Consider the following 27,957-nt stretch of genomic DNA (forward strand, 5'->3'; position numbering starts at 1 on the left):
TTACCCTGTCCGGGAAACACAATTATGGAGTAAGTCAGATGATGACTCCAAAAGCTTTATTGGGGTAGTGGTGAATACATATCAGAGACTAAAAAGACACATTCAGGAGGAGGGGAGGTCGGCAGGCAGGCTCAAAAGTTCATTGACTTCTTCCTGTAGAGACTCTGCCTTCTCCATCAGCAGCATCTGCAATATGAGCATGGAAGACCAGGTTCCTTAGATCAGTATAGTTTCCCAGTTGCACCCTGGTCAGATATTATGACATTACTTAATCTAAACTCAATAATCATCACTAATACAGATTGTCCTCACCTGTGCCAGGTCCAACTGCACATTCGCACACATTTCACACAAATCCCGTAGTCAAATTCATTTTACGGACTTATTTTAGTTATTTTCACTTATTTTAATGATTCAATTTCTATATAATGTATAATGCATACTGAATTGTAAGTTTGGTACAGTAGCATGCACTATAGCCACAAACAGGGCTCACAGAAGGTCTTGGGGCATTTGCTTAAATCTGCAAAAATGCTGTAAATGAATTGGTTTCATAACAAATTCCCATTGACAAACAACATGCAAATATCTACAAGTCTTCCACCTATTTTCTTTTTAAGTGACATACTTTTTTGACTGACTATTCAGTTCCGTTCTTCCCATTTTGCTATTAATTGCAGCTGTAGCCACTGGTTCCCAAAGTGACACTAAACACAAATTTTTGGCGTTTCATATTATTGCAAAGATGTTACTAATTAAAAATCACCCAGTGAAACTGCTTGTCAGTGAACTTTTTAACTCAGAACAGCTCTAAGAGCTATAATTTGGGTTTTGATTTATTACTACACGACTTGTATTTTTCTTCAAACTACTGGTTGTTTCTAATGTGAGATAGATACATATTTTTGTAAATCAAGGAAGTAATGCATTTTTTTACATAAAATTACTTAATTAAAGAAGGCATTCAAAGACTTTCTGTGAGCACTGCATCTCCAAAGCTGAGGGTGTCCTTCCGCAGAGAGCGTGCGTGCGTGCGTGTGTGTGTGTGTGCGTGTGTGTGTGTGTGTGTGTGTGTGTGCACGTGCCCTGTGGCTGACTGGGATCCTGTCCAATGTCTCCCATGCCTTGGGACAGGCTTGTAAAATCAGACATTAACCCATAACCAGTAAACAGAAGTTTACAGTGCTGCTATCACATTAATAGAGCTCAAGAAATGACCCCCTGTGGGCTGGTTGAAAAATCCTCGAAGGTGGATGGTGTGGGTGTTGAAAAACTGCAGTACCAACCAGGACCCGGGGGAGGGGTCATCTGTTGGCTATAACCCTGAGAGCTGACTGACAGGTGTGATCTTTTGGGGGGGGGGGCTCTTATTGTTCCAGTTAACTGTCACCAACCTAAAATTTTCAGTTGCAGCATCAAATTGGTGACTAAATTGTACATTATTTATTCAGGTGAGAAGTAGAGATTTAGCATAGGCTACAAAAGGCTAGACAACTGTGTCATATAACACAACCTGATTGGTCCATCTGCTGGAGTGACCTACCTTGGCAGAAGCCACAATCTGATTGGCTTGCCTCTTGGAGAGGTTCGGCACAGTCTGGACCAGTAGTGAAGGATCTGCGTTTGCGAGGTGAGACAGTGTCTTGTAACCAGCACCATACAGCTGCTTAGCTCTGGCCTAAGGAAATCATGAATACACGCAGGGGTGAACAGACTGACAGCTACCAAGGTACAGAGCATTCAACTTGATGCATTTCTCATTAACTTCACCCAGACCTGAAGCCAGAGCAGGTGAAACGTAATGGAACTGAAATCAGCTTGGCGCTGTCTGAGCTACCATTCAGAGATCAGGCTTATGGCCCAAGTGCAGGTAACCTGTTAACAGCATCATAGAGGGACAAACAATACAGTTCCTCCTGGTTTCTTCCATGCTGAGAACTGGGGAGGGGGGACTGTGTTCAATATTACACACCTGCTATAGGTTAGGGTATGGACGACTGTGAGGGTGATAGGGGCCTGACTGAAGGGCAGCTTGTGTGTGAGGTCACCAGATGGCCAGGTGGGGCATCGCACAGGTAGGGGGGCACCGACCTCCTGCACTCCAGCCACCTCCATCAGCGGGATCAGCTCCGCCTTCACGCAGTAGGTGAGCCGCCGCGTCAGCTCCATCAGCAGGGCCTTGTAGGCCCAGAACTCCTCCAGCTCCTGATGGGTGAGGGTGAGGACAGGGAGACACCATCCCGTCAGGGACCTCTGTGCTTTTGGCATTAATATGCTTTGAAACGTTAAGCTGGTCTGCAGATTATTGTAACTGGCTTCATTCTGTTCAGGAAGCAGCTCCTTAAGGATGTAATTAGCAGAGATGTGGACCTTCCCGAGAACGAACCAGAAGACCCTGTGGATCACTGGCAGAGAAGCAATCATAATAATTAAGGGGTTATATACAGCACACTTTCAACCTGTACTTTAATACAGATGAAGGATGAAAAGTGAACATCTAAATGGTCATGTTTGAGAACAGATGGTGGCACTAGTGTCACCAGCAGGTGGCGCTCTGCAGGGCGGCGCTAAGGCTCCCACCTCCGTGAAGTGCAGTACGCAGGAGCAGAAGGCCGAGGCTGAGCTTAGCAGACTTTGGACGAAGCCACGGGTCAGCCGGAAGCGGTCGGCCACGCCCCACAGGTTGGTCTCCTTCAGCATGGACAGGAGGACCAGCGCCAGGTAGAGCCGGCCCACCACCTCGGGGTCTGCTGGCTGAGGGACCAGGGTACACCGGGCTCAGTGTCACAGCGACCACTGACCCCCAACATCGACGGCATTTGACACAGCGACATACATCTCTGCACACACCTTCCTCACGCTTTGCCCTGCCGCCTTCCTGGCCACAAAGCTTTCCGGCACCCCCAAGACCGACGCCATCTTCAGTTCAGTGGCGGTCATGGACGTGAGCTTTAGGACAAGACACATGTCAGCCTGCCATGCTGAAAAGGGAGACGCTCCACTCGGCAAACAGACGTTTGTGTCTGTGTGTGTTGTGAGAGGGCGAGGAAGGACTCCCAACCTCTTATTGTAGGTTTCAAATACGTGCCACGCCTCACCTGTCGAAAGTAGACCATCCAGTCAGGTTTGCACTGGGAGACCAAGTCGTACGGAGTAACCAGGTAGACCAGGTGCAGGAGGCTGCTGAGCATTAGACCATCCAGGCCTTTTGAGAGGTCACGGTACAGGACGTCACAGTAGGTCAGATCTATGCAGCCTGAGGAGTAGTAAGAGAAACAATCAGCAGTGATCCGATTCCATCCATTTAATATTTATATCTGCCAAATCCGAGGTACATTTCCCAAAAAACATATTTGCTAACTACATTAGTAACTTACATAGTTGGAACCATGCAACTGAATGGCTCCAACTAAGTAAGCTGCCAACGGAAGCTTCTGGGAATCGTGCCCCTGATCTTTTAACAAACGTTTAAGTACAGATACACGTACAGAGGGCGTTGCTGCATTCTTCGTCTGAGTAAGCTTTCATAGTGTTTCTCCGTACGATGTCTCTGCAAGTGCCAATTACATTTGTTGTCTTAAATGACGTTCTGCTACCTCGTCTCGAAAGAATGGACTTACAAGCATTACAGGTAGCTGCTGAGCTGCTTTGAGCTTCCATATTAAAGAATTTCCACACGGCTTATAGTTCGTAGGTTCAAGCCAAGTGTCTCAGGGTTACTGCAGCATGACAGATCCTTACGATCTGGGCAACTGGTGTAAATCAGGCGGATGCGGGAAATTAAATACATCAGCCTTTGGATCAGGCTGCGGAGGCCGATACCGATGAATTAAAAAATGCCTGGATTGGCCCCGACTCCAGACTTCACCGTCTCTTCTTTTAAGCATTTTGGAGGGAATATTTGGAATCTTCCAAACAAGGACACACAAGTGGCAAATGCTTAAAATGCTCTACAGTTTTTCTCCTTCTGGCAACAGTGTCACTACGACAGCAGCCCCCCCTGCATCACAAGTTGTAGTGAGTGTGCAAAACAGCCCAAGCCAGCAACTCCCAAATCTTCCACTGCTTTGATCATATTACCGCCGTTATCTCGCAAAATCGTTTTCCACTGAACGCTACTCTCACCTCTCAAAACTTTGTTTTTACTAAGATTGCAAATCGGTGTGCTACTAGTTGTTGTTTAAAGTGTGAAACACACCCAGATTGTCATCCTCTTATTGGATGTGCTAACGCTCATCACACTGCAAAGGGTATGATCATGATGACATAGCAGGGAAGTCACTGCGCGATAAAAAACCAAGGCAGCGTTTGCGTTCAGCCTAAATGCCGCAAAAAATCTAAGACGGGAAAGAGCTGTTATGCGATTGATTGTACAAATAGACTTCCCATGAAACATGAGTCAGAGTGTCAAAAACCACGTAAGTATCGGCTGCGGATCTGTCACACGGCCGATACCCGATCCGTCAAATAGGTCTGGATCAGCGCCGATACCGATCTGAATGTCGCAGCTTTTATTTGAACTGCTAGCATATGTCCCATCTAATCCACCAGGGCTGAAAAACCCTTCCACGTGGAGCGAGTCAGCGCAGGACCCCCTCACCTTTGTAAGTGGCTCTGCCCAGGTCGGTCACCAGCAGCACTGTGTTGTTCTCACAGTCCGTGGAGACGCTGATGAGTCCTTTGTGTCTGAGGAACTCCACAGAATCCTGGGCAACCTCCCACAGACTCTTCTCTTGGCAGCTGTGACTCTGCTGCACACTCAGCAGGGTGCCTGACACAAAGTCCCTGATCTGCTCCAGTGTCCTCGTAATCTGAGAGACAAACGGGCTTCGGGCATCAGTCTGGCCGTTGTTAACCAAGCAGCTATTGACTAACAGGTCAGATATCTTATTAGGCTACACTTACGCAGCTATGCGAGTCTACTGCTGGTAATTATGGAGGTTTATGTTAGATGTAGCATTGCGGGTTACAACCTATGAGCAGTGGAGTAGCAGGCAGACTTGCACGGATGAGGCCTGACAGCTCCTGAGTGACAGGCTAAGCTGCGAGGGTGACGGTCGTTAGCTGATGGCCGTGGGCGCTCACCTTTAACCCGACGAGCGACAGGATGAGGCTGCGGACACCTTGGCCATTGGCATCCATCAGGTGGCTGTTGCAGCTCTCCAAAGGGGAGGACAGCAGCTGCTTGGCCTGGGAACGGAGAGCAGGGGAGGCTGAGGAACAGGATACAAAGGACACGCCACCCAGTGGCTCCACAGGACAGTGGGGCTTACAGAGAGCCTGTCTTTCTCCTGCAGGATGAGGATGCTCTCCCCCAGGCTGTCGATGCCTGCCCGCCCTGCCCGGCCCACCATCTGCTTGTACTGGCTCCTCTTGAGGAAGTCCGTCGCCACGTAGGGTGAGCGAAGGATCACCCTGTGGGAGCGGGCAGCAGATGAACAGTGTCATGATTAAGAGCACAAAGGAAAGCTTTCCAGGAAAGACACTAGCTAGCAACGCTAACAGTGCAGCGGTCCTGGGCCCTGGCAACTCGCCTGCGGGCTGGCAGGTTGATTCCGGCGGCCAGTGTGGAGGTGCAGGTGAGCAGGCAGAGCGTGCCGGCAGAATAGGCCTCCTCCAGCAGCCGGCGCTCCTCGCCGGTCAGTCCGCCGTGATGGTAAGCCAGGCCGAAGGGCACCGTGCGACACAGAACCGGGCACAGAGCCCCAGCCCCGCTCTCCCTCAGCTCCTGCAGGAGACGCTTCTTCTCCTCCTCCCTGTGCTTCAGGAAGCCCCTGGAGGGAGCCGGATGGACACAGAACTTTTCATCATATTATCACAGCAGAACAAAATACACACGAGGCCGTGTCCCAATTCAGGGGCTGCCTCCTTCCAAGCCACTCGATGGATCCTTTGCAGCCCAACATATCCCAAGACTCAATGCGCAGAGGTAAACTGTGTGTGCCCCGGCTATTCAATAGGAGCCATGACTCAAGGGTAAGGGCACGAACAAATGGTGACAGCCTGACTGTCCCATCTGACAACGCTTTCTGTTTGACCTTTGAAGAACGCAGCCTACTGTAGACCGTGTCCTTCAAAGGATGCAGCCCAAGAATTCAGAGACAGCTTCATCATATGAAAGCTTTAATTTCTCTGGTAACCCCCTGTGTCTAAAGGAGAGTAAGATGGGACATGTGGGGAAAAACAGCATTACAATGCACCCAAACTCATATTTGTACACGTGGTAAATAATGCATATCAGTCATTAATACATTCAGTCATCATTGATTCATTCATTCATCACAAGAACAGTATTAGCGTTATTCAAAAATGATATTAATTTCTATGTGGCTTTTCACAGCATGCTAAGCACTTGCTGAGGAAGTGGGGGGGGGGGCTGCAACCACATACTTCTTCAAGTATTTACAGATCATATCTGCCACGTTCTCACAGTTCTTCTTGCTGGGACAGAAGACCAAGCAGGAGTGTGCAGGGATGACCTCTGTCACCAGGGCTATGATGTGGTCAGGATCCACCTTCTGCATGGAGCTGGAATACTGAAGAGGCTGAGCATTAGGGGCGAGCAGCAGAGCGAGGCTGGCGAGTATGCCGGCCGTCCTTGAACAGAGGACGCACCTTAAAATTCAACACGCGAGAGAACTTGAAGCACTCGTCCTCCTTCGGGTGGATCTCGTAGATGGTGTCCCTCATCTTCACGTACTCCATCAGCTGGACCTGCAAGGAGGGACGCACCCTACTACGCTATTCCTTCTACGAAACACCTCCATGACCGAAACGTGAATGACCTACAGGTCGGAAATCGCTTGTGAAGTTATCAGCTTTGAGGAACTTCTGCAGATCTTCCGTGTTGCTCAGAGTTGCACTCATGCCAATAATCTGTGTTGAGCCTGTGGAAATGAAGGATTAATGTAATATGCTGGAAAACCTGCAGAAGGAAGGTTAAGGTTAGAAATGTGTCAGCAACATCGCTACAGACTCTACATACACAAAGCCAGGGAAGGAATCCAACACGCAGCCCTGCAGGCGTGACACAACAATGTCCCCCTCTGAGCCACTGCCGGGCGGAAGGACAGAGATGGGGTAGCATAAATGTACTCACTGCTGACATAGAGCACCTTGGCCAGAGTCATCTCCAGCACGGCCCCGCGCTTGCCCTCCCCCAACATATGGAGCTGGAACACAGACACAGAAAGAGAGAAAATTAGCCCGCAAAGGGCCAAGATCCCGCCACCCATCCCATAGGCCACACACCTTATGCTGACACCTGGCCACCATTACCTCAGGCCACAAACCGCATAGCCGATGTTCTACAATCCACCTCATGGCACATGCGAGCAGTGTCTCAGTTTGGGGCTGCATCCTTTGAAGGATGCAGTCAGCATAGCCTTTGAGGTTTACACAATGTCACGAAGCGAGGGAGATCCGTTTTGTGTGTGCGTGTGAGTCAGCTGAATATGACCACCTTAACATGCAATAACCCGATTACGATTACAGGTGTTTTTAGAAACCGATTACTCCATCTACATGACCAGCTCCATAATCGGGAGATTAAAAACAAAAGCCAGGCCTGGAAAATGATGCATTTCTAGGCCGCATTTGAGGGAGCCCGTGTAAAGGGACACAGCTACAATGTCATCTGCTCCACCATCCTACCTCGTCCACCACCACCAGCCCCAGTCCCTGCAGGCGGCCTGCCTCCACCAGCGAGTTGACCAGACTGTGGCCCTTCTCGATGGTGGCCACAAACAGGGACTTCTTCCTCCTGCGCTTCACTGGGGGGAAGCGTCCCTTGCTGCCTGCGTATTCCTCCACCAGGAAGTCCAGCTCCAGGCCTAGCCTGGCCAGACCTCGGACCTGCGTGAAGACAGGTAGGCGTGAGCGGAGGAGCGTGAGAATGGAGGGGCTCCGTGGACGTTCAGGGCAGCTATACCTTCTCCTGGACAAGAGAGATGTACGGCAGAATGAGCAGAGCGTTCATGCTCCTGCACAGCAGCTCTCTGAGAATGAGAATCTCTGCCACCAGGGTCTTCCCACCGCTGGTGGGCAGTGAGTAGATGAGGTTTCTACGCTGCTGTACTGATTCCAGCGTCAGACACGCCTTCTGCCAATCTAAACATGACAAGAAAACGAGGGTCCCCATTTCAGACACTCCAGGTCATTGCTCTGTAGTCAGCTGTCAGGTACAGTGGTAGAAAGTGGCAACATTCAAAGAACAAATCATGTTATTAATTACTCTAGAAGATTATCATAGAGCAGTGGTTCTCAAAGTGGGGGTTGCGAGATATGAATAAAAGTTTTAAATGCTGTTAAAAATCCCATTTTTACTGTAAGATCTAAAATGATAAAGATAATATTGACCAATATATAAACTTGATGTGTGATTAGTCTACCATCTTTGACCTTACATGACCCCTGAGGTAACAAGACTACATATAAATTTGATGTGACTGCCTTTGACCTCACATGACCCCTGAGGTGATTAGGCTACGAATTTATGATATATAGCACCATCAGTTGCGGGTGAATTTGCAGTAGCGTGGAAAAACATGCAACAAATGTGCATGCAGGCAATATTTCATTTTTGCAAACAAGCTCAAATAATAGGCTAATAATAGGATTTTTGTCAAAACAAAACGTTAATTCATTAATAGCAAGTCTTGCAACAAAATACAAAGCCGCTTTTTAAGATGATTTTCAATCCCAGTCCAGTCTCGATCACCGTAGAGGTCCTTGATCCCTCGCTGCTTGCTGATCAGCTCCTTCACTTTGCTGGGGAGGCCGTAGAAGGGACCAAGGTCAATCCCTGCTGGCCCAGCCTCTCTGGCCTCCATAGCTGCACCTATCTCCTCAGTCAGGGCAGCCTCCTTCCGAGCAGCACTGGTGGAGATGCCCAGGGAAGACACAGTGGCGTTCCCTCGCATGGCACTCTTCAACCGGTCAGTCACACTACTTTTAGTTTGGGCTTCAGCATCCTTCTCATCCTTTCTGTTTCTGGAGCTGGGGCGCCCTCTGGTGGCTCTCCCAGTAGAATCGGGGGCATCATCTCTTTGTGGGGAAGCAGAGCCATTTGTGCTCCACGCTCCTTTTTTTAGCAACTCTTGCTGAAACGCAAGCTGGGAGCTCGGGAGCTCCTCCATGAATGTGTCCCTCAGGGAGGACACCACATCAGCACTGCTACAGTCCTTGCTGCCCCCTGTCCTCAGGGCCATGTAACCATCCTCAGGGCTATGTGGAGCACCCTCAAATCCTGGATGACTTGCAACTCCATTATCACATCCCATGTCGAGCTCCACCTCCTCCAGCCTGGCCAAGAAAGAGCGGTCCCCAAGGATGCTGTCATAGTCCCCAAACAGGTCCTCTTGGTCACTACAGTCCTGTGAAAGATGGGCAAACAAACATCAGCTATGCTCTCTTTATGGGGAAAATTGTCGCTGCACTGGGAAATTTTTCACTGCACGGAGAGAGCTGCTGTTGTACATTTTGTAGTTCAAATGATGTTCAAACTGTATAAAAAGACAAAGCATTTAAACAGACTTTCTGGTAAGTTCTAAGTACACAATAATTAAAAAGTATGGCATGGCAAAATATCAAAAATAAGCAATGAAACTTTAAATTAGTTGCCTGGATAATGACCGCTTGTCTAGTTATTTGATACAATACAAATGTTTTTTTTCTCCATACAAGCCCACTGGGCATATCCAAAAAGTGAAATATTAACAGAAAATAAACATGTTGTAATTGATGCCATAGAGGTCTTTGACGGGACCATCTAGGGCCATCACGCTTACATCCTCCAGCTTCTCCTCCATCATAAGCACCTCTTGGCCAGCCTCCGGCTCCTCTGGGCTGCCAGTTTTTTTCTTGGCAGGTGTAAGATGACTTCTCAGACCGTCTCTCGACCTCTTCCGTGAAGCTACACGTTTTACTTTGATTCCTTGGTGGTCGGTGTTCATTCTGTCACCGAACCGCAGTGCTGTGTGGTGCCTCTATCGCTAACATCTTATTTACGAGTCCATTTTGGACCAGCTCTCAGCGTTGTTAACTAAAATAGCTCGGCTGTAGCTTGGGCATGCATATATTAATGTTGTACCTCATAATATCTAATTAACCATTTAAAATGTAGCTTCAAATATGTGCACATGCTAGACTTTAGTAAATCCCGTGTCCAACTACCGACCTGCACATAACCAAAACATTATCTGACAGCTCGATGGCGGCATACCCGACTCTCAAATCTATCTAAAATGCGGGATAAATGCTGCTATGTGTTTGCCTTTGTTTATCCTGCAATCCGAATAAACTCAAAAGTACAACCAAACGAAGATGAAAAACATAAAAAAGTATGCTATTAAACAAACGTAAACCTGCAAGTCTTGCCAGTATCACCGGACAACGCTTGAATATCGGCAATAACCAATCAGCGACAAGGAGATATTGTCACTGTAAATGACGACCGATGAAATGCGCTTGTTGAAAACGTTCCTCTTACATATTCAACATTACACGTATACATCATATATTTGTTATTGATATTATAATAAAAGTTTTGTTACTTGTTTTTGTTCACTCTTTTGTTTCAAAGAGAGTACAGTCGAACATACATATACACGTATACCAGAAAAAGCGTGTGTCCTTCTTAGCTCTAGGAAGCTTTCTTACAAGTCAATGTTGCTTGCGGATAACATATCGCGATGCACCCCTGGGTTAGAAGGCGGAGGTGTGTTACAAGTTATTCTTCGCATGCCTAAAATCGTTGTTATTTAAAATTGCAATGTTGGCGATCAGGGAATTTCGATTTATTCATCATTTCCTCTGTAAAAATGCGGCGAGATACAATACTACAGGTAAATAAATATATGTGTCATTTTCCATGTCAACTGGATTGCTGCTTTTAATGTACCAGAATCGTGATGGGGTTGCTACGTTGTGATTACTCGGTATTATGTCTGCCTAATTTATATGTAACTTCATTGATCGAGAAATGTGTTGAATAAAGTTGCCATTGAATTGTAGCCGTAGCGTTTAGACTAAATTGCACGTTATTACACTGCGAACTTGAGACCATTTCACCTCCACGGAGATCCACATGTGGATCATAACATTACTGTATGGCTTGCATTTCTTTGTGTCCTAGATCGCGTTGTTAGAGGGCTGTACGACAAGTCGGCTGAAATTAGCAGAAGTAATGATGACATGGTAAGACAGGGCCTTGTGACTGTTGTTCAGACCCTTATTCGTATATTTTTGCAGAAAAAGCTCATTTATGTTTTTATTCTATGGATAAACAGCCAATAACTATGGAAAATCCATACAAGGAACCACCGAAAGGCTGTATACTCTGCAACGTTACGGTAGATCACAAAAACGTACAGGTGAGTCGGAGCGTAAATGCATAATATATAATAGCACAGCGCTGTTTAGTTCACTCACTGACTTGCGTTTTATATTTTTGGACCACAGCTTTTGTCGCAGTTCGTGTCTCCGCATACCGGGTGCATTTATGGCAGACACATAACAGGTGAGACGTCATTATGGAGTTACGGTTATGTAGCATGGCAGAGCATCCTGTTGGTCGTTTGTCAAGCCCTGCTTTTTTCAGGTCTGTGTGGTAGGAAGCAGAGGGAGGTTTCTAAAGCCATTAAGAAGGCCCACCATATGGGTAAGTTTATTTAACTGTTAAAGTATATCAAGAAGTACATTCAGTCGATTGGATTCCATGCATCTCCAATGCATGGAGGAACACACATTCACCTAATTCCAAATTTAGCTGCATGTCACAAGCAAACAATCGCAAATGTGATGACAGTGAGTTTTGCGTTGAGGTGTAGTGTTTCCCCTCTCTAGGTTTCATGTCTGTGACATTAAAAGACCCATCATTCATGAAGGACCCAAACATCTGTCACATCAAGCACATGGAGTAGATGGGGGACACGTCCGGCCAGTGGCTGGTACTGAGCAGCCACATTCAGACACCGTGGATCCCTCACCGGTCATATGAACTTCAATAAACATTTTTCTTGTTGCCTATGACGAATTATAATGACATAAACTTTAACCGGTAACAAATATTTTACTTGTGAAAAGTCATTTAACAAACGTTCAAAATTTATACAAATACAACAGAGCTACACACTGCTTCAGAAATCGTGGCTTTTTTCCAGCTTGGTATAAGCAAGGGCACTTTCAGTTAGCTTAGAAGCACCATAGATGCAGCTGAAGAGCTCTTATGCTATTTTTTTTGTGGGAATCTGGGTTTTCTGTACTTTATTTTCTTACACAAAAATGTTCTGAGAGAAAAAGGAAAACTGATGGGTTCAGAGAGATAACCAATCGCAGGAGGTGCTGAAGAGGTGGATCCAGTAATTAGAGAAGGCAGGATCAGGACATCTGATTGGCTGGTCATACCTCCTCTGGTTGCTTGGACCCACCTCCTTGGCAGTCTGATAACCAATAATTTTTCCTTCAGCGCTCACAACATTTTTGTGCAAGTAAAACTCTCACGAGCATGCTATGCTAGCTAGCCCAGATTCCAGTGCGGCTTTAAGGTAACATGGCTTCAATTACAGAAGAAAAGGCCAGAAGGATTCCTGAGAAACAGAATAAAACTGAAAATAACTGAATATTATGAAAGCTAGGAGTCTCTAAAGAATAATCACTGTGCCAATTGCAAAGAATGTTATTCAGTGTGTTAGAAGACTGGAGAGTTTGATCTGTCCAAATTTCCATTCTGAGAGGCCAAAAGCTCATCCTCTGTGTCTGAGCCACTGACTGTTAGGACTCCTTCAGTGTTAGTCTCCAAAGCTTCCCTCCTCTTCCTCCTCCTGGACTGAGCATCCCGGTAGGCCAGAATCGGGGGCAGCACACCAGACACATCAATATCATGGTCATTGTTGCAGAATTCTGGCAGCGGGACACCTTGGTGATTCAGCACTCGTGTCCGGAGCAGAGGGGAATCTGGGAAGAGCACCTTCATAGCTGTGCAAAGCAGTACGTTCTCCTGGGGCAGGCGTGAGTTCAGATACTGACTCTCTGAAACAACAGTAAGCAAACACGTGTCCGGTAATGTGTGCGTGGCAAACAGGTTTAAACAGCTGTAAATAAGAAGCAACCGAGTTTAGTGCTTTAATAACCATGGAGACTACCCATAATGCACAGGTGGGCGGCAACACCAATGTGGTGCCGACTGGTCATAACGATCTCCAAGCTTCTCTGCCCACATGAGGGGGTATGGGGTCCCATTTCTGCCAAAAATGTCAACGTGCACTGAACATGCAACAAAACATTTGTCTGTCTCTAATAATTTCTGAACTGTTCTTCTGTCGTCTTAGCAAATCAAATGTCTTCCTCTGTGTCATTCTCCTCTTCATTTGTGTCGTTATACATATTGTCCTGAAGTGTCGTCTTGTGTTGTTTTGCATGTAGTTCTGTATCATTCTGTACTTTTGCATTTTTATATGTATTCGGCAAACCACAAAGGCTACTTCTGTCAAAATCAGGTTAAGATTCTTACCTGTATTACAGGCACATGCCCTATTTCTTTCTTTTATACTCCATATTCCTTATTTTATCTTGCATTTTAATTTTGTAAAGCATTTTGAGTGACTGTGTACGAGAACATGCTACACAAATGGATCGGGACAACATGCATAATGCAAACGACAAGAACTACACATCGAGATGACATACAGGTGGATTGGATCAAAGAGGATGACATATCTGGTGGTGGCCTAATAATTAGGAAAATGTACTTCTGATCAAAAGGTTGTTGGTTTGAATCCCCAGGTAAAATAATAGCTGCCAATTGCTATGTCACAATGTCACATATGGGTTAGATGCAGAGAATGCATTTCTTTGTTGTCATTGTTGACAAACCACAGCACAATTAATCACTCATGCAAGACAACAGTCAAATGACGTTCAGTGTTGAATAGACACAGATAAATGCTTTGTCGTGTTCAACCAGACTGCAGTGGGTGGCAGTTCAGTGCTGTGGAGCCCAGGCACTCTAAGGTCTGCCCACAGACCTACATGCCCTGGGGCTCACCAGGACACTGTGCTGTCTGTGCCCTCTTCTCCGCCACAGCCTTCTGGAGAGCAGAGACTTCCATCAGCAGCCTTTCCAGCGAGCGCTCACTCTGCTCCAGGTCCTTGCAGGTCGACTGCAGGCATGGCAAACAGGAGACCTGGTGCTCACAACCAGCACTTGTTCAGATAACAAATCATTCCTTAATTCATAACACGCTGGTCATTATCTGAAAAATAGTACCTAATGCTCCTGACTTTCGCACAGACACACACCACTGCTGACACTGGCTGGTCCGCCACCCCCTCAGTGACCCCCCCCCAGCCCAACGGAGGGGGACGACACCTGGTGTACACATGCTCCCAACTCACCCTCAGCTGCGCCTGCAGTGTGTCATTCATGCTGCTGACCTTGCTGACCTCCTTCAGGGACCCATCTGAGGTGAAGAACCGGAAGCTGCAGCGGGATACAGAAAGTGAGATATGGGGGGGGGGGGGGGGTCAGCGTGGTGGACTGCAGGAGAGCAAGCTCCACACCTGTGCTTCTTTACAGCCTGGCTGTAGCTGGAAGACAGGCAGCACGTGGACGTTCTCCAGTAGTCCTGCTGTTCCAGCATGCCCAGGTTGCCCACCAGCACTGGGATTTTGTGGTACTGGCTGTAAGAACAGCAGAGTGGGGTGATCAAGCTTGAGACACAGAATGCGCCCTCATAAATGTCACCCTCACGCAGGCTCCAACCTTCCATGCGACATGAACACAGAGTACTCCAGACAGTGGGTGGAGCTGATGGCCGAGGCGTCCGTGGACGTCAGCAGGAGGAACACCAGCTCGTGGTTGTGTAAAGCTCTCCTCAGGTTACGGTGGAGCACCTGCTCCTTGAAGGTCATTCTCTGATCTGTGTTCCTCCTTTGCTTGTACCATCCGAGCACGTTCTCCTGGCGGGAGGCAGACAGACAACCGCTGCAAGGCCAGTAAGATTGTAATTACCTTCGGAAGATCTTCTCAACTCTTACCGTTTTCTCAGAGGCCAGGATACGCCTGACTTCTTCTGGTCTCACTTCACCGGCACTGTCGTAAAAACTGATGGGGAACAAAGCAGCAGCAGCAGGACCCAGGGTCCCACAGAGGTGATGAGCAGCAGGCAGCACCTTGTGCTTGGAATCACCATTTCACCTCGCCACGGGAGTCAAGCAACAAATGCAGTGCATAACTTACCTGCCGAGTCTGCAGCAGGAAACATGTTTCTGAATGTCTGAAATCGATACAAGCGTACAAATGTAAATATGTACAGCAGAAGTGCATAAATTTTATTTTTAGTCTTTTGCTGATGCAGTAAGACCAGATATATCAACAGCATATGGGTTCCTTGTTTAATGGCGAGAGGTGACTGGCAGGCTGGGGGTACGCACGTATTGTATATTCATACTGAACGTGGTCCATATGGGAGTCCGTTATCTTACACCTCTCCTCTGACTTGGTCTCCCCCAGAATGAATCCCTCCTGCAGAACAAAGCAGCTAGATGAGGACCAGGCGTGACTGACATGGGGCTCCACCTGTCACACCTACACCTCCGACACGGGGCTCCACCCGGCCCTCTGCACACCCATGCTGAAGACTCCGAATCGGCAACTGCTGTTCTGGACTTACCGCATCCGAGTCACTATTAAAATGCTGAAACATGAGCGACCCCAGCACGAATCCGGATACACGGACGGTCGTGTGAAGTTCCGCCATGTCCGCGGCGGAACACCCAAACCGAGGAGCACAAACTACAGATCAAACAGATCGAAACTATACAAACGGCTGGCGAAAATGAGAGCGGAAGTGACGCTATGCTGCTGTGCAACGTCAAAGGCGGGCGACGTCGATGTCGGCTGTGTTGCGAGTGGGACTCCGCCCACGCCCCCGGTGGTCCTCAGCTCGTACCCTTTAACCCACATGTATCTCCAATATCGACCTGCTATTTTGCGATTGATGCACCGTGCAAAAAATTACAAGTACCCTGTTCATTCTTAACCCTCGACAAAAACAAAATTAGTGCATTTCAGAATTACAACGTCTATATATGATGTAGTTCAAATTCTAAAATATAGGTAAACCTTCTGGTCAGTCGTTTATATTTTTACCCAATAATACGTATTTTCATATTAGCATTTCAAATCCCAGTTTTGTAAAATGTTATTGCCTATTAACAAATTTCAAATCAAAGCATGAGTTCAACAGCCTCGCCTTATTTAGTCCTCATGAGAGCTGCGTGGTGTCTTCTCACAATAAAATGTCATGAAGTATAAAAACAAATATTTTGGAACAAACCAAACTGATTTTGGAAGAAGGCATGGCAATATTATATGTATTTAGGCACTATTGCATCATGGTTTGCGCTTTACAGCGTTCCCTAGTCGACCACAAGGCGTCGCTTTTGGTCCGCATAACAGGCATTCGTCCAATTTGATCGGACTTTGAAACCTCGTACAGGGATTTTTCGTGGACACGTTTAAAGTCGCCCTACAACGCTGGAAGAGGGGTTTTATACACACACGGATTTAGGATTTGCTAGGATCCCGTCAGCCCCGGAGAGGCATGTTCCCTCTGACAGACTGTCCAGGTTTGTTTCTCTGTATCGCCAAGTTTGAACTACTTCAGAGAATACTTTGTAGGATTTATATCGCCTTTTGTTACTTAATTCTGGGAATAAGTCGGAGAATAAAACATCCACATTATTTAATATGAACATGGTTTTAACTCTTTGGTTTTACAGTTTCTGTAATTGTTGCAGATTCCGCCGTAGTATTTTACGAATATGGTAAAACTTCATATTTTCGAAATTGTAGTTGTTGGGCAAACTAGTCATTGCGGGACAATTTAATGTCTTTGGATGATCTGGAGTTGACCGATCTGGCCGCAGTCATACGATGTCATTTTATTTTACTGTATGCCCACATTATGTGTGTTTCTAATAATGCTAGGCATCGTATCTTGTTCACATTGTAACAGTTTGTCCCTTTTATTTGAAACAGATGTGCGTAGGGACACAGGAGTTTAGCGCATTCCCAGTTTTTGAGTTACAAATAGTTTACAGGAATAGGTGGACACACCTGTCCAGGATATAATTGCTGTGAAAGAAAGACAGAGTAGGATCAGCTAGGCGACCGGTATTTATCACAACGGTGTAATTCGACGGTCGATGTACAGCATTTTAGCGGCGGTTATGAGCAGAGACCCCAGGACCAACAGGGGGTAAATACTCGTGCCATGACAGTGCCAGCTGAGTCGGGGCCGCATTGTTGTTTTTGGCAGCCTGCTCAGAAAGTGAGTTGCGTGGTTTGAGTGGTAAACACTGCGGCTGGAAGTGGGTATGCTAACGCGCCCTCTTGCCATGACCCACAGGAGCAGATTGACAGTGGGACAGCATCATGGAAGAGGTTTGGGGTACCATCTTGGTACTGCTCAGGGTGTGGTTCACGGCAGTGGTGCTCCTTATCATGCTGCCAGCCATGTTCGGCATCTCCCTGGGGATCACGGAGGTCTACATGAAGATCCTGGTGAAGACTCTGGAGGTGAGTCTATGATCCTTCGGTGGGGTGGACTGACGAAGCCAGAGTTGCCAGACATCTGGTGTGACTCTGAAGCTTTCAGACTGTCACGCTCAAGCAATCTACTGGCAAATCTATATTATTGCATTATAAGCCAGAAATTAGCTACATCAAGCACTGGGACAGTTTGTAAACCCTGCAGGCTATTTATAAGCTAATAAAACTCTTACATGTGTGTAAATCAGTGTGCAGGCTTGTCTCACATTGAAAATCTCACTCCAGCCAGTTGACCAAAGTTGGAAAGCCTGCGAAGTAGGACCATGCTGTCGTCCATTCTCCTGTCCAAAAACATCTATGGCCCATTTTCACTGATGACCTTTCCAGTCCTTCCCTCCCCTCAACAGGTCCCCAGTCAGTGCTACGTACACTGTCAGGAATGCCCCCTGGAGTCAGGCAGTCACCTTTACCTACACTGTACCTACAGTGTACCTACACTGTACCTTCACTGTCAGAAATGCTCCCCAGAGTCCTGCAGTCACCTGTCCCTACTCTGCCAGGAATGCTCCCCGGAGTCCAGCAGTCATCTATACCTACACTGTCAGGAATGCCCCCCGGAGTCAGGCAGTCACCTATACTTACACTGTCAGAAATGTCCCCTGGAGTCAGGCAGTCACCTGCACTTACACTGTATCTACACTGTCAGGAATGCTCCCCGGAGTCCAGCAGTCACCTGTACCTACACTGTACCTACAGTGTACCTACACTGTCAGGAATGCTCCACAGGGTCAGGCATTCACCTGTACTTACACTGAGGAATGCCCCCCAGAGTCAGGCAGTCACCTGTACCTACACTGTACCTACACTGTCAGAAATGCCCCCCGGGGTCAGGCAGTCACCTGTACCTACACTATACCTACACTGTCAGGAATGCCCCCCGGAGTCAGGCAGTCACCTGTACCTACACTATACCTACACTGTCAGGAATGCTTCCTGGAGTCAGACCTGTGAATATCCTGTTTCCATGGACAGTGGGCAACACTGCGGATCCAGAAGCACAACAGGAGACAGGACCTAATCAAGGCCACTGTCACCAATGGTGAGTGTCCTTGGGGGGGGTTGTATATCACCTCAAATAGCCTATATTATTTGTGCTTTTGTCAGCAGATTGATTTTCACCTTCCAATAAAATGAGTTACAGCAGACAGCCCACTGGCATTGTACACTGCATGCCTGTGATCAGCCAGATTTTAGAGAGATTTATGACCTAGTGGTGTTATCACCTTTATCTTTCTTTTTTTGTTTTATGGTGGCATCATGATTTCTCCTCTGCATGCACCCTTCTGAGGAGTGTGTGTATGTGTGTATGGAGGCAGGTTTTCACTGTCTGTGTCCAGTTTTGTGTTGTATGATCATGCTGATATTGGCAGGTATGTGCAGCCATCTTGGACTAACGGATGCCTAGCTTTTTGTGCGGATGACAGCCCCGCAGTGTATTCAGGCATGTCTGCACCCCAGGCTCTAGTTGGCATGTCAGAATCTTCTGGGCCTTTTGTTTTGAGCCTGGGGGGCATCCATGTGTGGATTTAGAGCAGGGCAACTGAGGTTGGCGCTGGTGGTGTCCCTGCTGTGCATGCCCAGAGGTCATTTCTGATTTCACAAGCATTGCTGCCGAAGGCCCTCCTATGGCGGACCTTGGTCAATGAGCTGCTGTGTGCCTCCGCTTCAGCCAATGAACGAGGCTCTTTCTTCAGATGCTTCTTTGATAACCTATGACATTAGGGCCAGGCCACATGGCAAAATATTTTATAACAATATTTGTTTCATATCAGTCGATATCGATAATGATCACGATGTAATTCATAAATCATTATTTTCAATGATAATTCAGTACTTCTTTGCTTTGAGGCTCCATTTATGCTTAAAATTCTATCAGGATTCCCATTAAACAGGTTCCCCTCAAACAGGACATTTTAAAGATTACATGTTGAACGGACTGCAAAATGAAATCGAATGTTAATAAATAAATAATGCAATAACATTTTTACCCTAAAGCTTAACACTAGTGGTACGTCGATAGTATGGTTTATTGCTAGCTTCTGTTTCTGACTGCCTCACTGCTCGTTACAGGGGATGGATGTTATATTGGCGGTAGAGTTCTCCATCGGCATGGTGTTGAAAAATAAAATGTAGTGTCCTGTTTTTTACCAATGTGTGACACGACTGAAAGTTGCAGCACTAATTGCTGGTGTCTGTGACTGTAAGTGCTTGCATGTTGCATTTTACTAGTCCTTTGAGGGGTGAAATATATTTCTAGTATTTCCAGTTTAGTGGGCACAAGTTTTCTGCAGAGATTACATACGCAGCCCAGTGTGCTGTCTGTCACAGGCTCCGCCAATCCACCCGCATCTTTTTACGTGGTTTCTCTGCAATATCTCCTTTTTAAAGGACTGCTGACACGGACGCCAAAGTTTCCTCTCCCATGATTCATGTGTTTTACCAGAACAGCAGCATGTTCCGTTAACTCGGTTAACCTTGCTGTGCGTGTTGTGCATATGCTGTCTATTCTCGAAACACTGTGGTTCTGTTAGTGCTGACTGTCAGCGCTAGCAAAATGCCACAGCTCACATTTCTGAATCCTCTGCGAATTTCTCGTGGGCTGAATTTTACTTTCACTTAGGATTTCGCTGGGTTCCCCTTATTGGATGGGTTGCTTTGGACCTACCTGCTCTCCCAGTGAGCTGCCCTGCTGTTTTCACTGTGATGTGTTTGGTCTGCCTGCCCGCCCTATTGTATTCTCTTATTTGTTCAATAAATCCTGAGTTTCTCTTTTTACATCCATGTCTGTAGGGGTTTTGTGAGGACCTGATTGGCTGGCTGTCAGTCAAAAATGATGGGGTGGCCGTCGTACTCCATGACCTTATTTTAACTGTGTCAACACAAAAGGGATGTCTTCCACTGGTACCGACAGGTCCTCACAACCTCCTGATAGTTAAACTGCAGAGGATTTCATGGCGTTCACAGTGACGGCTGGGCAGACATTGTGACAGCAAAGGCCGTAACAAAGGACACAGCTCTGTTGCAAGGCTGGCTGTTACACAACCCGGTCCCGCAATCTCCTGCCAAGGCCATCTTTCGGCTGATGCCCTGAGGGTATTTATAGTCCATGTACCCCCTGCTGTAGCTACTAAAGCTATCCCAGGCTGTGACCTTGTGATAAAGATTCTCCTTTCATATTGGGGCCATATTATCTGTCACCTATTTTGTGACCCTTGGTTTCCAAATTGACCCGCAGGAGTCATTTCCAACTATGGCCATATTTTAAGTGACATTGTAATTTGCCTAATGTACATAAATCCTTTGCAAATTGTGAGGAAATGATAGCAGAAAAAACTGATTTTGACTAAAAGAGAAATATCACTGCTGAAATATGGAATTAATTTTGGTCTTCAAAATTAATAAAAGTCTTCAAAATGTCCTAAACATCCCGCTAACCACTACTGGTCAAAAGGTTTTATGGTTTGATGAAGTGGATCAAAGTAGCTTCTGATTTTATTGTAGTAATTTATGGGAACTTTGGTCAGACGAAAGTCTGTTGTTGTTCTTCCAAAAGGGTAAAGGTGACTCAGCCTACATGTTCCAACCTGCGGTGACCTGAGTCCAAAGTGAGTGTGACTAAAGCTAATCCATGCTGTGTTTTCTTATAAGGAATCATCCAGAGGGACGACGGCTCCATGGAGCAGGAGATCGGAGCGCTGCGCCAGAGCAGGCCCACGTCCCTTTCTAGGGGCAAGTTCACGCTGTGTGACGTCTTCTATTTCACCCGGAAAGGCATCGAGAGCATCGTGGACGACGAGGTCACCCAGCGCTTCTCCTCCGAGGAGCTGGTGTCCTGGAACCTACTCACAAGGACCAACAACAACTTCCACTACATCAGCCTGAGGCTAACCGTCATATGGGGGCTGGGCGTGGTCATCCGCTACTGTGTCCTGGCCCCGCTCCGGTAGGCCCCCTGCTGCTGTGCTTGAAAAATTACGGCCATTTGTGTCACATACATGATATAGCTGTGGTTAGTGAACACAGATCCAACCAATGGAGAGCATGGCCAGCGTGCAATCATGGTTAACGAGGCTTATGTATTCCACTCTCCATTCGACTGTCTGACAGTGGCTTCCTCTACACTCCATCAAATGACATGGTCATGTGACCCAGTTCTCCATATGATATCTTGGTCATGTGACTCTGCTTTCCACCATAGGATCACCTTGGCATTTATTGGGATAACCTGGCTGGTGACAGGGACCTCCTTGGTGGGGCTGCTGCCTGACATCAGGTGATTCTCTTCAATCATCTGTACAGCTGTGATACTCTGACCCTTGGGGAGAGCAGAGGTGGGATTCAGGCCTCGAACTCTCAAGGGCGTGGACTCCTTCGGGCATTTCACACACCCCATCCTGCTGTAGACAAACAGCAGTCACGCCCCTGCCAGCCACTCTGGTGTTCACACCCTGACACACATGATGGATGTGTGGAGCTCAGCAAACGGGAAAAATCCACAGTTTGTGTGTAATAATACTCCAGTGGGGGTGGAGTTACTGCTCGGGGGAGGGAGGGGGGTTATCAGTTGTAAAATCCTGCTCTTATGAGATGCAGTCGTGATTAGCTAACACAGCTGAGAGCTTGAGGAGCAGCAGTCCCTCCCTGATTGTGTAAGTGCCGGTTGCAGGCCCGGGGCAAGACGAGTCTGAACCACAGCCTTACAGCCCTGAGTGGCGCGGAATGTCGCCCTCAGGTGGATCCTCCCGCTCCTTGCCTGACAGCGGAAGATCCGTGCTCTTCTGAAAGCAGGAATGCCAGCTGTGCACGCCTGACCGCACAGAGAGACATTTTGGTTTTGCGTGCTTTAAAAGACTTTGAGAACCCCGTCAAACCCTAACGAGCTAAAGGGGAAGAGTACATATAACATTTCATCAGTGCCGTCCATGTGCCCATCCTGTCCATGTGTGCCAAGCACTAAAATGATCATGTGACCCCTTTCAGTGTGAAGAGCTGGCTGAGTGAGCTGGTCCATCTCATGTGCTACCGGATCTGTGCCCGGGGCCTGTCTGCCACCATCCGCTACCACAACAAGTGAGACCACCCCGCTGCTGAATCCTGCCCTGCCCACAGTGCCTTATCAGTGTTACTGATGCTCCCACTTTGCCCACGATTTGGCCCTAATTCCAGACGGTCCTTTCTGTGTTTTACCGCTTACTTTCTTTCTATATAGCCCTGCCCTATACTGCTAATCTACATCTGCTTTACCTTGCTGACTGTCCAGTCCATCAGCCTTGGTCCTGGTAGCTAGTAGCTGGGTGGCTAATAGTCTATGTCAGGATTTGTTACTTGCTGACAGTGACATTAACAGGTGGCTAACAGTCTCTGTCAGGCTTTGTTACTTTCTGACAGTGACATTAGCAGGTAGCTAACAGTCTGTGTCATGCTATGCTACTTGCTGACAGCGACATTACTAGATGTCTAGCAGCCTGCGTCAGGCTCGGCTACTCGCTGCTAGTGACATTAGCAGGTGACTGACCGTCTGTGTCAGGCTATGGTGGTGTCTATATGGTGGTGCCTAACGGTATGTCTATACCCTTTGGAGGAAATAACAGGGTTGAGTCACATATAATTCTTCAACTTAACCTTTGAACAGTCCCCTGGATACGGAAATGAAGCCACACCTAGAATGGTAGAATTTTACAGCCTCAAAGCTAACAAAAGTATGACTGAGAAAGATCCACCCCTGATTTGTACACAGCTAAATATATAGCCTGACTACAAGCATCGCTCCTGGTGTTATTTAACAATATTAACAAGGAAGAGTGAAATTATAAGGATCATAATGACCCTTCACTGGGGACTCCACCTAGTGGGCAGCATGAAAATGACACAGGAGGGGTAGTAGAGTGGTGTGACACAAAAACAGCTAAAATATCTGCCAGTATTCAAAATAATTTTGCCAGTTATATAACAGAAGCCAGAACCAGGGTGACGGCAACACCAATAGCATGTATGCATCATACAGATAAATAGCAAAGATTGTGTTATATGAGGCATGGATATATTCAAAAGGCTCATCTTTTCAAGGAAGAATATCAAAATTTGCATCTATGCTTTCTTAGAATGGAAGTTTCTGCGCTGCTATTCTTGGTCTTTAACCCAGAATGTTCTCCGTTCCTCCAAATCTGAGTGCAAAAACGGGTGATTTGTGACTGATTGTTGGTGTGTGAATGAGCAGCTTCACGGCTACCTTCCCCTTTCTCGGCGAGCCGGCCCATTCCTTCACCGCTGCTTTGCACCAGAGAGCACTGGCTGAAATGAATCTGAAATTTCTGTTGCAACATGTTCTACTAACTGTGATATTGCTGAAATGTATATTGGGCAACCGCTGGATGAATGCATCGAGCAGAAGCGTCACAGGACAAAACGACAGTCAGTCTGTCCTGCCAAAGAAGTTATCATTTCCTCTCTTTCAGAGAAAATATACCCAAGAATGGAGGCATATGTGTAGCCAACCATACCTCACCAATTGATATAGTTATCCTGGCTAATGACAGATGCTATGCTATGGTAAGTCCCAGCATACGTAAGAGCCGCCTGCTAATGTTTCATGGCAACATTCATTCAGTGATTGATCGATGCTTCCCATACAGTTTTCATACATGCATATTTACATCACTGGCTGATCCGTCTTAAGCCCTATTTGGCTGGGATTAGGTTTACCTGGGGATGTAATGCAATGAAGCTTTTACCGACATCCATAATTTTAATACGGTCTGAATCTGCCATGTCGGTAACTATTACAAGCCTCCCGAGTAAATATTCAGGCGCAAATTACTTTCTGTATTTCAGCAAACACAGACCAGTAGCAGCCCTGTCCAAACTGTCATCGCGGTAATAAGGTCGTATCTGTAATACATGCCTCTCTGTGTAAAACCGAAAAAGCATTTGCCTGCTAAAAATGGAGCTTGAATGAGTTTTCCACATATAGCTCTGACGATCTCCACTCACAGCCTCTTCTGCAGTTTTCAGTAGGCGCGAAGCAGCACAGCACTTCTCCGAGGACACCGATTTGTACGATACTGTACAGTTGGGAGGAAACAAAAAAAGTTCTGTTTTTGTGCTGGATTATTACGTTAAATGGATAGGTGTCCTAAAAATGGAGATTCTATTTTCATTTCTATCATCCAGATGAGATGAATTTTATCTCTGTTGTCTGGTAATTTGGGGAAATGACGTGTTTCTCACTTTATGAACCAGTTAAAACTAATCCCATCAGAACAGGGCTTTCAGTGAATTTACTATGACATCAGCTTACATATACAATTCCCAGGTGGGCCAAGTACACGGGGGCCTGATGGGAATCATACAAAGGTCGGCGGTGAGAGCCTGTCCTCATGTTTGGTTTGAGAGGTCCGAGATGAAAGATCGCCACCTAGTGGCAAAGAGGTGAACGCCCAGCACTACGCCTCACTCTCGCCTCTGCCCTATAGTTTGTGATTTGTTGGATTTCTGGATGCCCATCACGGTCGAATCCCAAGCAGTAGTTCAGCTATTATGGATTTTTTTTTTCCTGTTGTACATCACATGATTTCCCACGGTGATGACCATTGGCCGGTTCTCTGACTCTTCCACAGGCTGAGGGATCACGTGGCAGATAAGACCAAGCTTCCCATACTCATCTTTCCTGAGGGTAAGTGTGGTAGCCGGGCAGCTGCCCTCGTCGGGGGCTCCTGCAGAGGTGTGGTCTGTGTGGGTCCTGACAGCCTGTGTGTGTCTTTCCCTCCAGGGACCTGCATCAACAACACATCGGTCATGATGTTCAAAAAGGGGAGTTTTGAAATTGGAGGGACCATCTACCCAGTGGCCATAAAGGTGACGCTTCCTCAGTCGCCGGATGGAGCGTTTTGGAGAGGTGTTGTGGACCTGGCCCACGGTGTGCAGGACCTCTGCTTCTCTGATGGGACCTGCTGTATCTCGGCTTTTCTTTACAGTATGACCCACAGTTTGGAGATGCCTTCTGGAACAGTGGTAAATACAACATGGTGAGCTACCTGCTGCGGATGATGACCAGCTGGGCCATTGTGTGTAACGTGTGGTACCTGCCCCCCATGGAACGCCAGGTAGGAACATGGGGGGGGGGGGGGGGGCAGGAAGGGGGTGCCACACCGACACTCTTGCGTCCAAGAGATCGCATTTATCTTGCTCCCCTGTATAGAGTCTTATTTCTAACCTGCACCTGTTAAATAAAATGAATGCTGGAACCAAAAGACACTGTATGTACCTCCAGACTGTTCTGTTTTTGCTGTCTTCATCGGTTGCATAGAAGATTCACTACCTGTTTCAAATCTCTGCAGGAAGGAGAAGATGCCGTTCATTTTGCAAGCCGAGTAAAAGCAGCCATCGCCCATCAGGGGGGGCTGGTGGACCTGTCCTGGTAAGAGTCTTAAGGTCGTGGTGAAGTTTCCTACCGTGTAGCTAGCAAAAAATCTGCCAGATGTACTCTATGTATTTTCGCGTTTTGCTGGAGGTTTCACTGTCTCACCACTTGGTGGTGCTGTTGTGCTAAATATTACCCGGGTGTCCTACTATGTGGCGTATGCCTCCAATTCAAATACAACTGCCGCTTAAAAAGTTTGTAAATAGCGAAGGATTGCCAATTATTTAGTTCCTGTCTGGATTAAGGACATGGTCATGGAGCTTAACATCTTTCCATAGACTGCACATGTATTGATAAAAGCTTATCTTCTGAGATACACTTTCACCCAGGAAATGTAGTATGATTCATCTTTTGTGCAAGCGCTTTTCCTAGTCATAGTCATGGCAGGACAAGCTGTTCAAGAATTCTGTTGAATATTAGAGGAGGAAACAGGACAGCTTCAGCGGGTCTTATTGGCTTTTGAGTCTGGGGGATCATAGGGGATCTTTATTTGGGAGGGACATCAGTTTCTGCCTGGACCTGCATTCACACTCCATAACCTGGGCACCAGAGGAGGGTGTGGCAGAGTGATGCCAGTCTGTAAAAGCCTGTCTGTGCTTACAGGGACGGTGGGCTGAAACGGGCCAAGGTGAAGGACACCTACAGAGAGCAAGAGCAGAAGAAGTACAGCAGCATGATCGTAGGGGACGACAGCAGCGGGATCGTAGGGGACGACAGCAGCGGGATCGTAGGGGACGACAGCAGCGGGATCGTAGGGGACGACAGCAGCGGGATCATAGGGGACGACAGCAGCGGGATCGTAGTGGACAACACCAGCGGGATCGTAGGGCACAAGAGCAGCAGCTGATGGGGATTCCAGGTACGTAGGAGCAGTGCACTCACCCAGAGACTGGATATTTCTGCAGAAATGTAGATTTTTTTATATGCTCTGCCTCAAAATGGAGTTCTCTGCCAAGAGCAACCAGGCCAGAATACAGCCTTGATGAACTTCCCCTGGTGCTGGTTTTGGAGGAGATGGCTGGCTGCTGGACTTGCTGTCTCTCTTTGTAACACAGGGAAGCCAATGGCCAGAGCTGGTGACTCACTCATGATGCAGCTCTTTAATCCTGCTCCGTGTTCCCATGATTGAGGCCAGAGCGACACTGGAGTACAATAACTCTCACCTCTCACCTTTTTCATAGCCTTCAGTCCTCTTTTATTCTTTCTGTATGGGGTATGGTTAAGTGGGTATGGTTTCTGAGTGGGTATGGTTAAGTTGCGTCCCCAGGTTTGTAGGTGTCGCTGCTGATAGACATAAAAGCTTTGTGTAATCATCTAAAGGTGTTTTTAAATGTCTCATTAAATATATTCAGATATTTTAGTTTTTTAATGCCTTCTGCCTTGATGTACAGACCTGATTTAAATGTACTAAAAGTGGAAAAAAAATATTTAGTTTTTTAATGATTAAATCGAAACCGTGAAGAATTGACCTAAATATTAATTCAAAAATGAAATATTCTGCCTATTTTGTACCGGACACCTGGGGGCAGTATTGGACAAACAGCGCCACCTTCGTTAAATTCCGTTGAACTGACCTGAGTTATTCCACATCGATGCTGACTGGAACGAAAGTTTTACTGTGTATAACAGGTTAATAGATATTAGACCGTTTGTCATCTATCATGTCCGAGCTAATGTAAGTAGCCATGAAATGAACTTGTATAAACCAATAGGCAGTCATGTTATATTTATATATTTTTCTGTTTGTGGTTGTATTGACTCAAATCGATTTTTACAAAAACGATTACTGACGCGGACATGGCATACAACAAGCACTAGGCCTGCATTTGGTAACCGATAAGTAAAAATACAAACCTGTATTACTGTGTATTTTTTCCGCTCTTGAACATGTTTTTCGCGTGGTTTCTGATAAACCGCTTCCAGT

The 27,957-nt window shown here is 46.9% G+C and overlaps 4 protein-coding genes across 9 annotated transcripts; 2 read left to right on the forward strand and 2 right to left on the reverse strand.

Moving 5' to 3' along the window:
- Positions 1–39: 39 nt before the first annotated feature.
- On the reverse strand, positions 40–10,431 carry helq (helicase, POLQ like). Of its 4 annotated transcripts, none has more exons than XM_049020254.1 (18): positions 9,819–10,431; positions 8,720–9,374; positions 7,931–8,109; positions 7,654–7,854; positions 7,100–7,172; positions 6,790–6,887; positions 6,616–6,714; positions 6,391–6,536; positions 5,535–5,774; positions 5,274–5,415; positions 5,086–5,190; positions 4,601–4,811; positions 3,099–3,256; positions 2,851–2,949; positions 2,581–2,754; positions 1,973–2,205; positions 1,544–1,678; positions 40–186 (listed from the first exon to the last, which is right to left on the reverse strand). In XM_049020254.1, the coding sequence occupies exons 1-18, from the start codon at positions 9,951–9,953 to the stop codon at positions 177–179; spliced, it is 3,093 nt and encodes a 1,030-aa protein (XP_048876211.1). In that variant the 5' UTR covers positions 9,954–10,431; the 3' UTR covers positions 40–176. The 4 variants fall into 4 exon arrangements, 3 of the variants coding, with proteins under 3 accessions (XP_048876211.1, XP_048876212.1, XP_048876210.1); XM_049020255.1 differs by having other exon boundaries at positions 2,092–2,205; positions 9,789–10,431; XM_049020253.1 differs by having other exon boundaries at positions 9,789–10,431.
- Positions 10,432–10,682: 251 nt separating this feature from the next.
- mrps18c (mitochondrial ribosomal protein S18C) lies at positions 10,683–12,068 on the forward strand. 2 transcript variants are annotated; one of them, XM_049020277.1, is made up of 6 exons: positions 10,683–10,844; positions 11,135–11,196; positions 11,289–11,372; positions 11,461–11,518; positions 11,600–11,659; positions 11,845–12,068. In XM_049020277.1, exons 1-6 carry the CDS (start codon positions 10,772–10,774, stop codon positions 11,919–11,921), a joined length of 414 nt encoding a protein of 137 aa, XP_048876234.1. In that variant the 5' UTR covers positions 10,683–10,771; the 3' UTR covers positions 11,922–12,068. The 2 variants fall into 2 exon arrangements, with proteins under 2 accessions (XP_048876234.1, XP_048876235.1); XM_049020278.1 differs by lacking the exon at positions 11,135–11,196 and having other exon boundaries at positions 11,251–11,372.
- On the reverse strand, positions 12,051–16,272 carry abraxas1 (abraxas 1, BRCA1 A complex subunit). Its single transcript, XM_049020265.1, has 9 exons — positions 15,672–16,272; positions 15,433–15,523; positions 15,239–15,275; positions 15,037–15,103; positions 14,762–14,958; positions 14,560–14,679; positions 14,395–14,479; positions 14,045–14,159; positions 12,051–13,029 (listed from the first exon to the last, which is right to left on the reverse strand). The coding sequence occupies exons 1-9, from the start codon at positions 15,756–15,758 to the stop codon at positions 12,689–12,691; spliced, it is 1,140 nt and encodes a 379-aa protein (XP_048876222.1). The 5' UTR covers positions 15,759–16,272; the 3' UTR covers positions 12,051–12,688.
- Positions 16,273–16,440: 168 nt separating this feature from the next.
- gpat3 (glycerol-3-phosphate acyltransferase 3) lies at positions 16,441–27,902 on the forward strand. Of its 2 annotated transcripts, XM_049020260.1 has the most exons (14): positions 16,441–16,629; positions 17,412–17,581; positions 18,587–18,653; positions 21,263–21,557; positions 21,813–21,887; positions 22,595–22,684; positions 24,070–24,163; positions 24,927–25,042; positions 25,231–25,286; positions 25,383–25,468; positions 25,588–25,716; positions 25,951–26,030; positions 26,637–26,892; positions 27,089–27,902. In XM_049020260.1, the coding sequence occupies exons 2-13, from the start codon at positions 17,438–17,440 to the stop codon at positions 26,878–26,880; spliced, it is 1,476 nt and encodes a 491-aa protein (XP_048876217.1). In that variant the 5' UTR covers positions 16,441–16,629; positions 17,412–17,437; the 3' UTR covers positions 26,881–26,892; positions 27,089–27,902. The 2 variants fall into 2 exon arrangements, with proteins under 2 accessions (XP_048876217.1, XP_048876219.1); XM_049020262.1 differs by lacking the exon at positions 16,441–16,629 and having other exon boundaries at positions 17,458–17,581; positions 18,539–18,653; positions 26,637–27,902.
- Positions 27,903–27,957: the final 55 nt, after the last annotated feature.

The sequence above is a fragment of the Brienomyrus brachyistius genome, chromosome 7, assembly GCF_023856365.1.
Source record: "Brienomyrus brachyistius isolate T26 chromosome 7, BBRACH_0.4, whole genome shotgun sequence".
In the NCBI taxonomy this organism is placed as follows: domain Eukaryota; kingdom Metazoa; phylum Chordata; class Actinopteri; order Osteoglossiformes; family Mormyridae; genus Brienomyrus; species Brienomyrus brachyistius.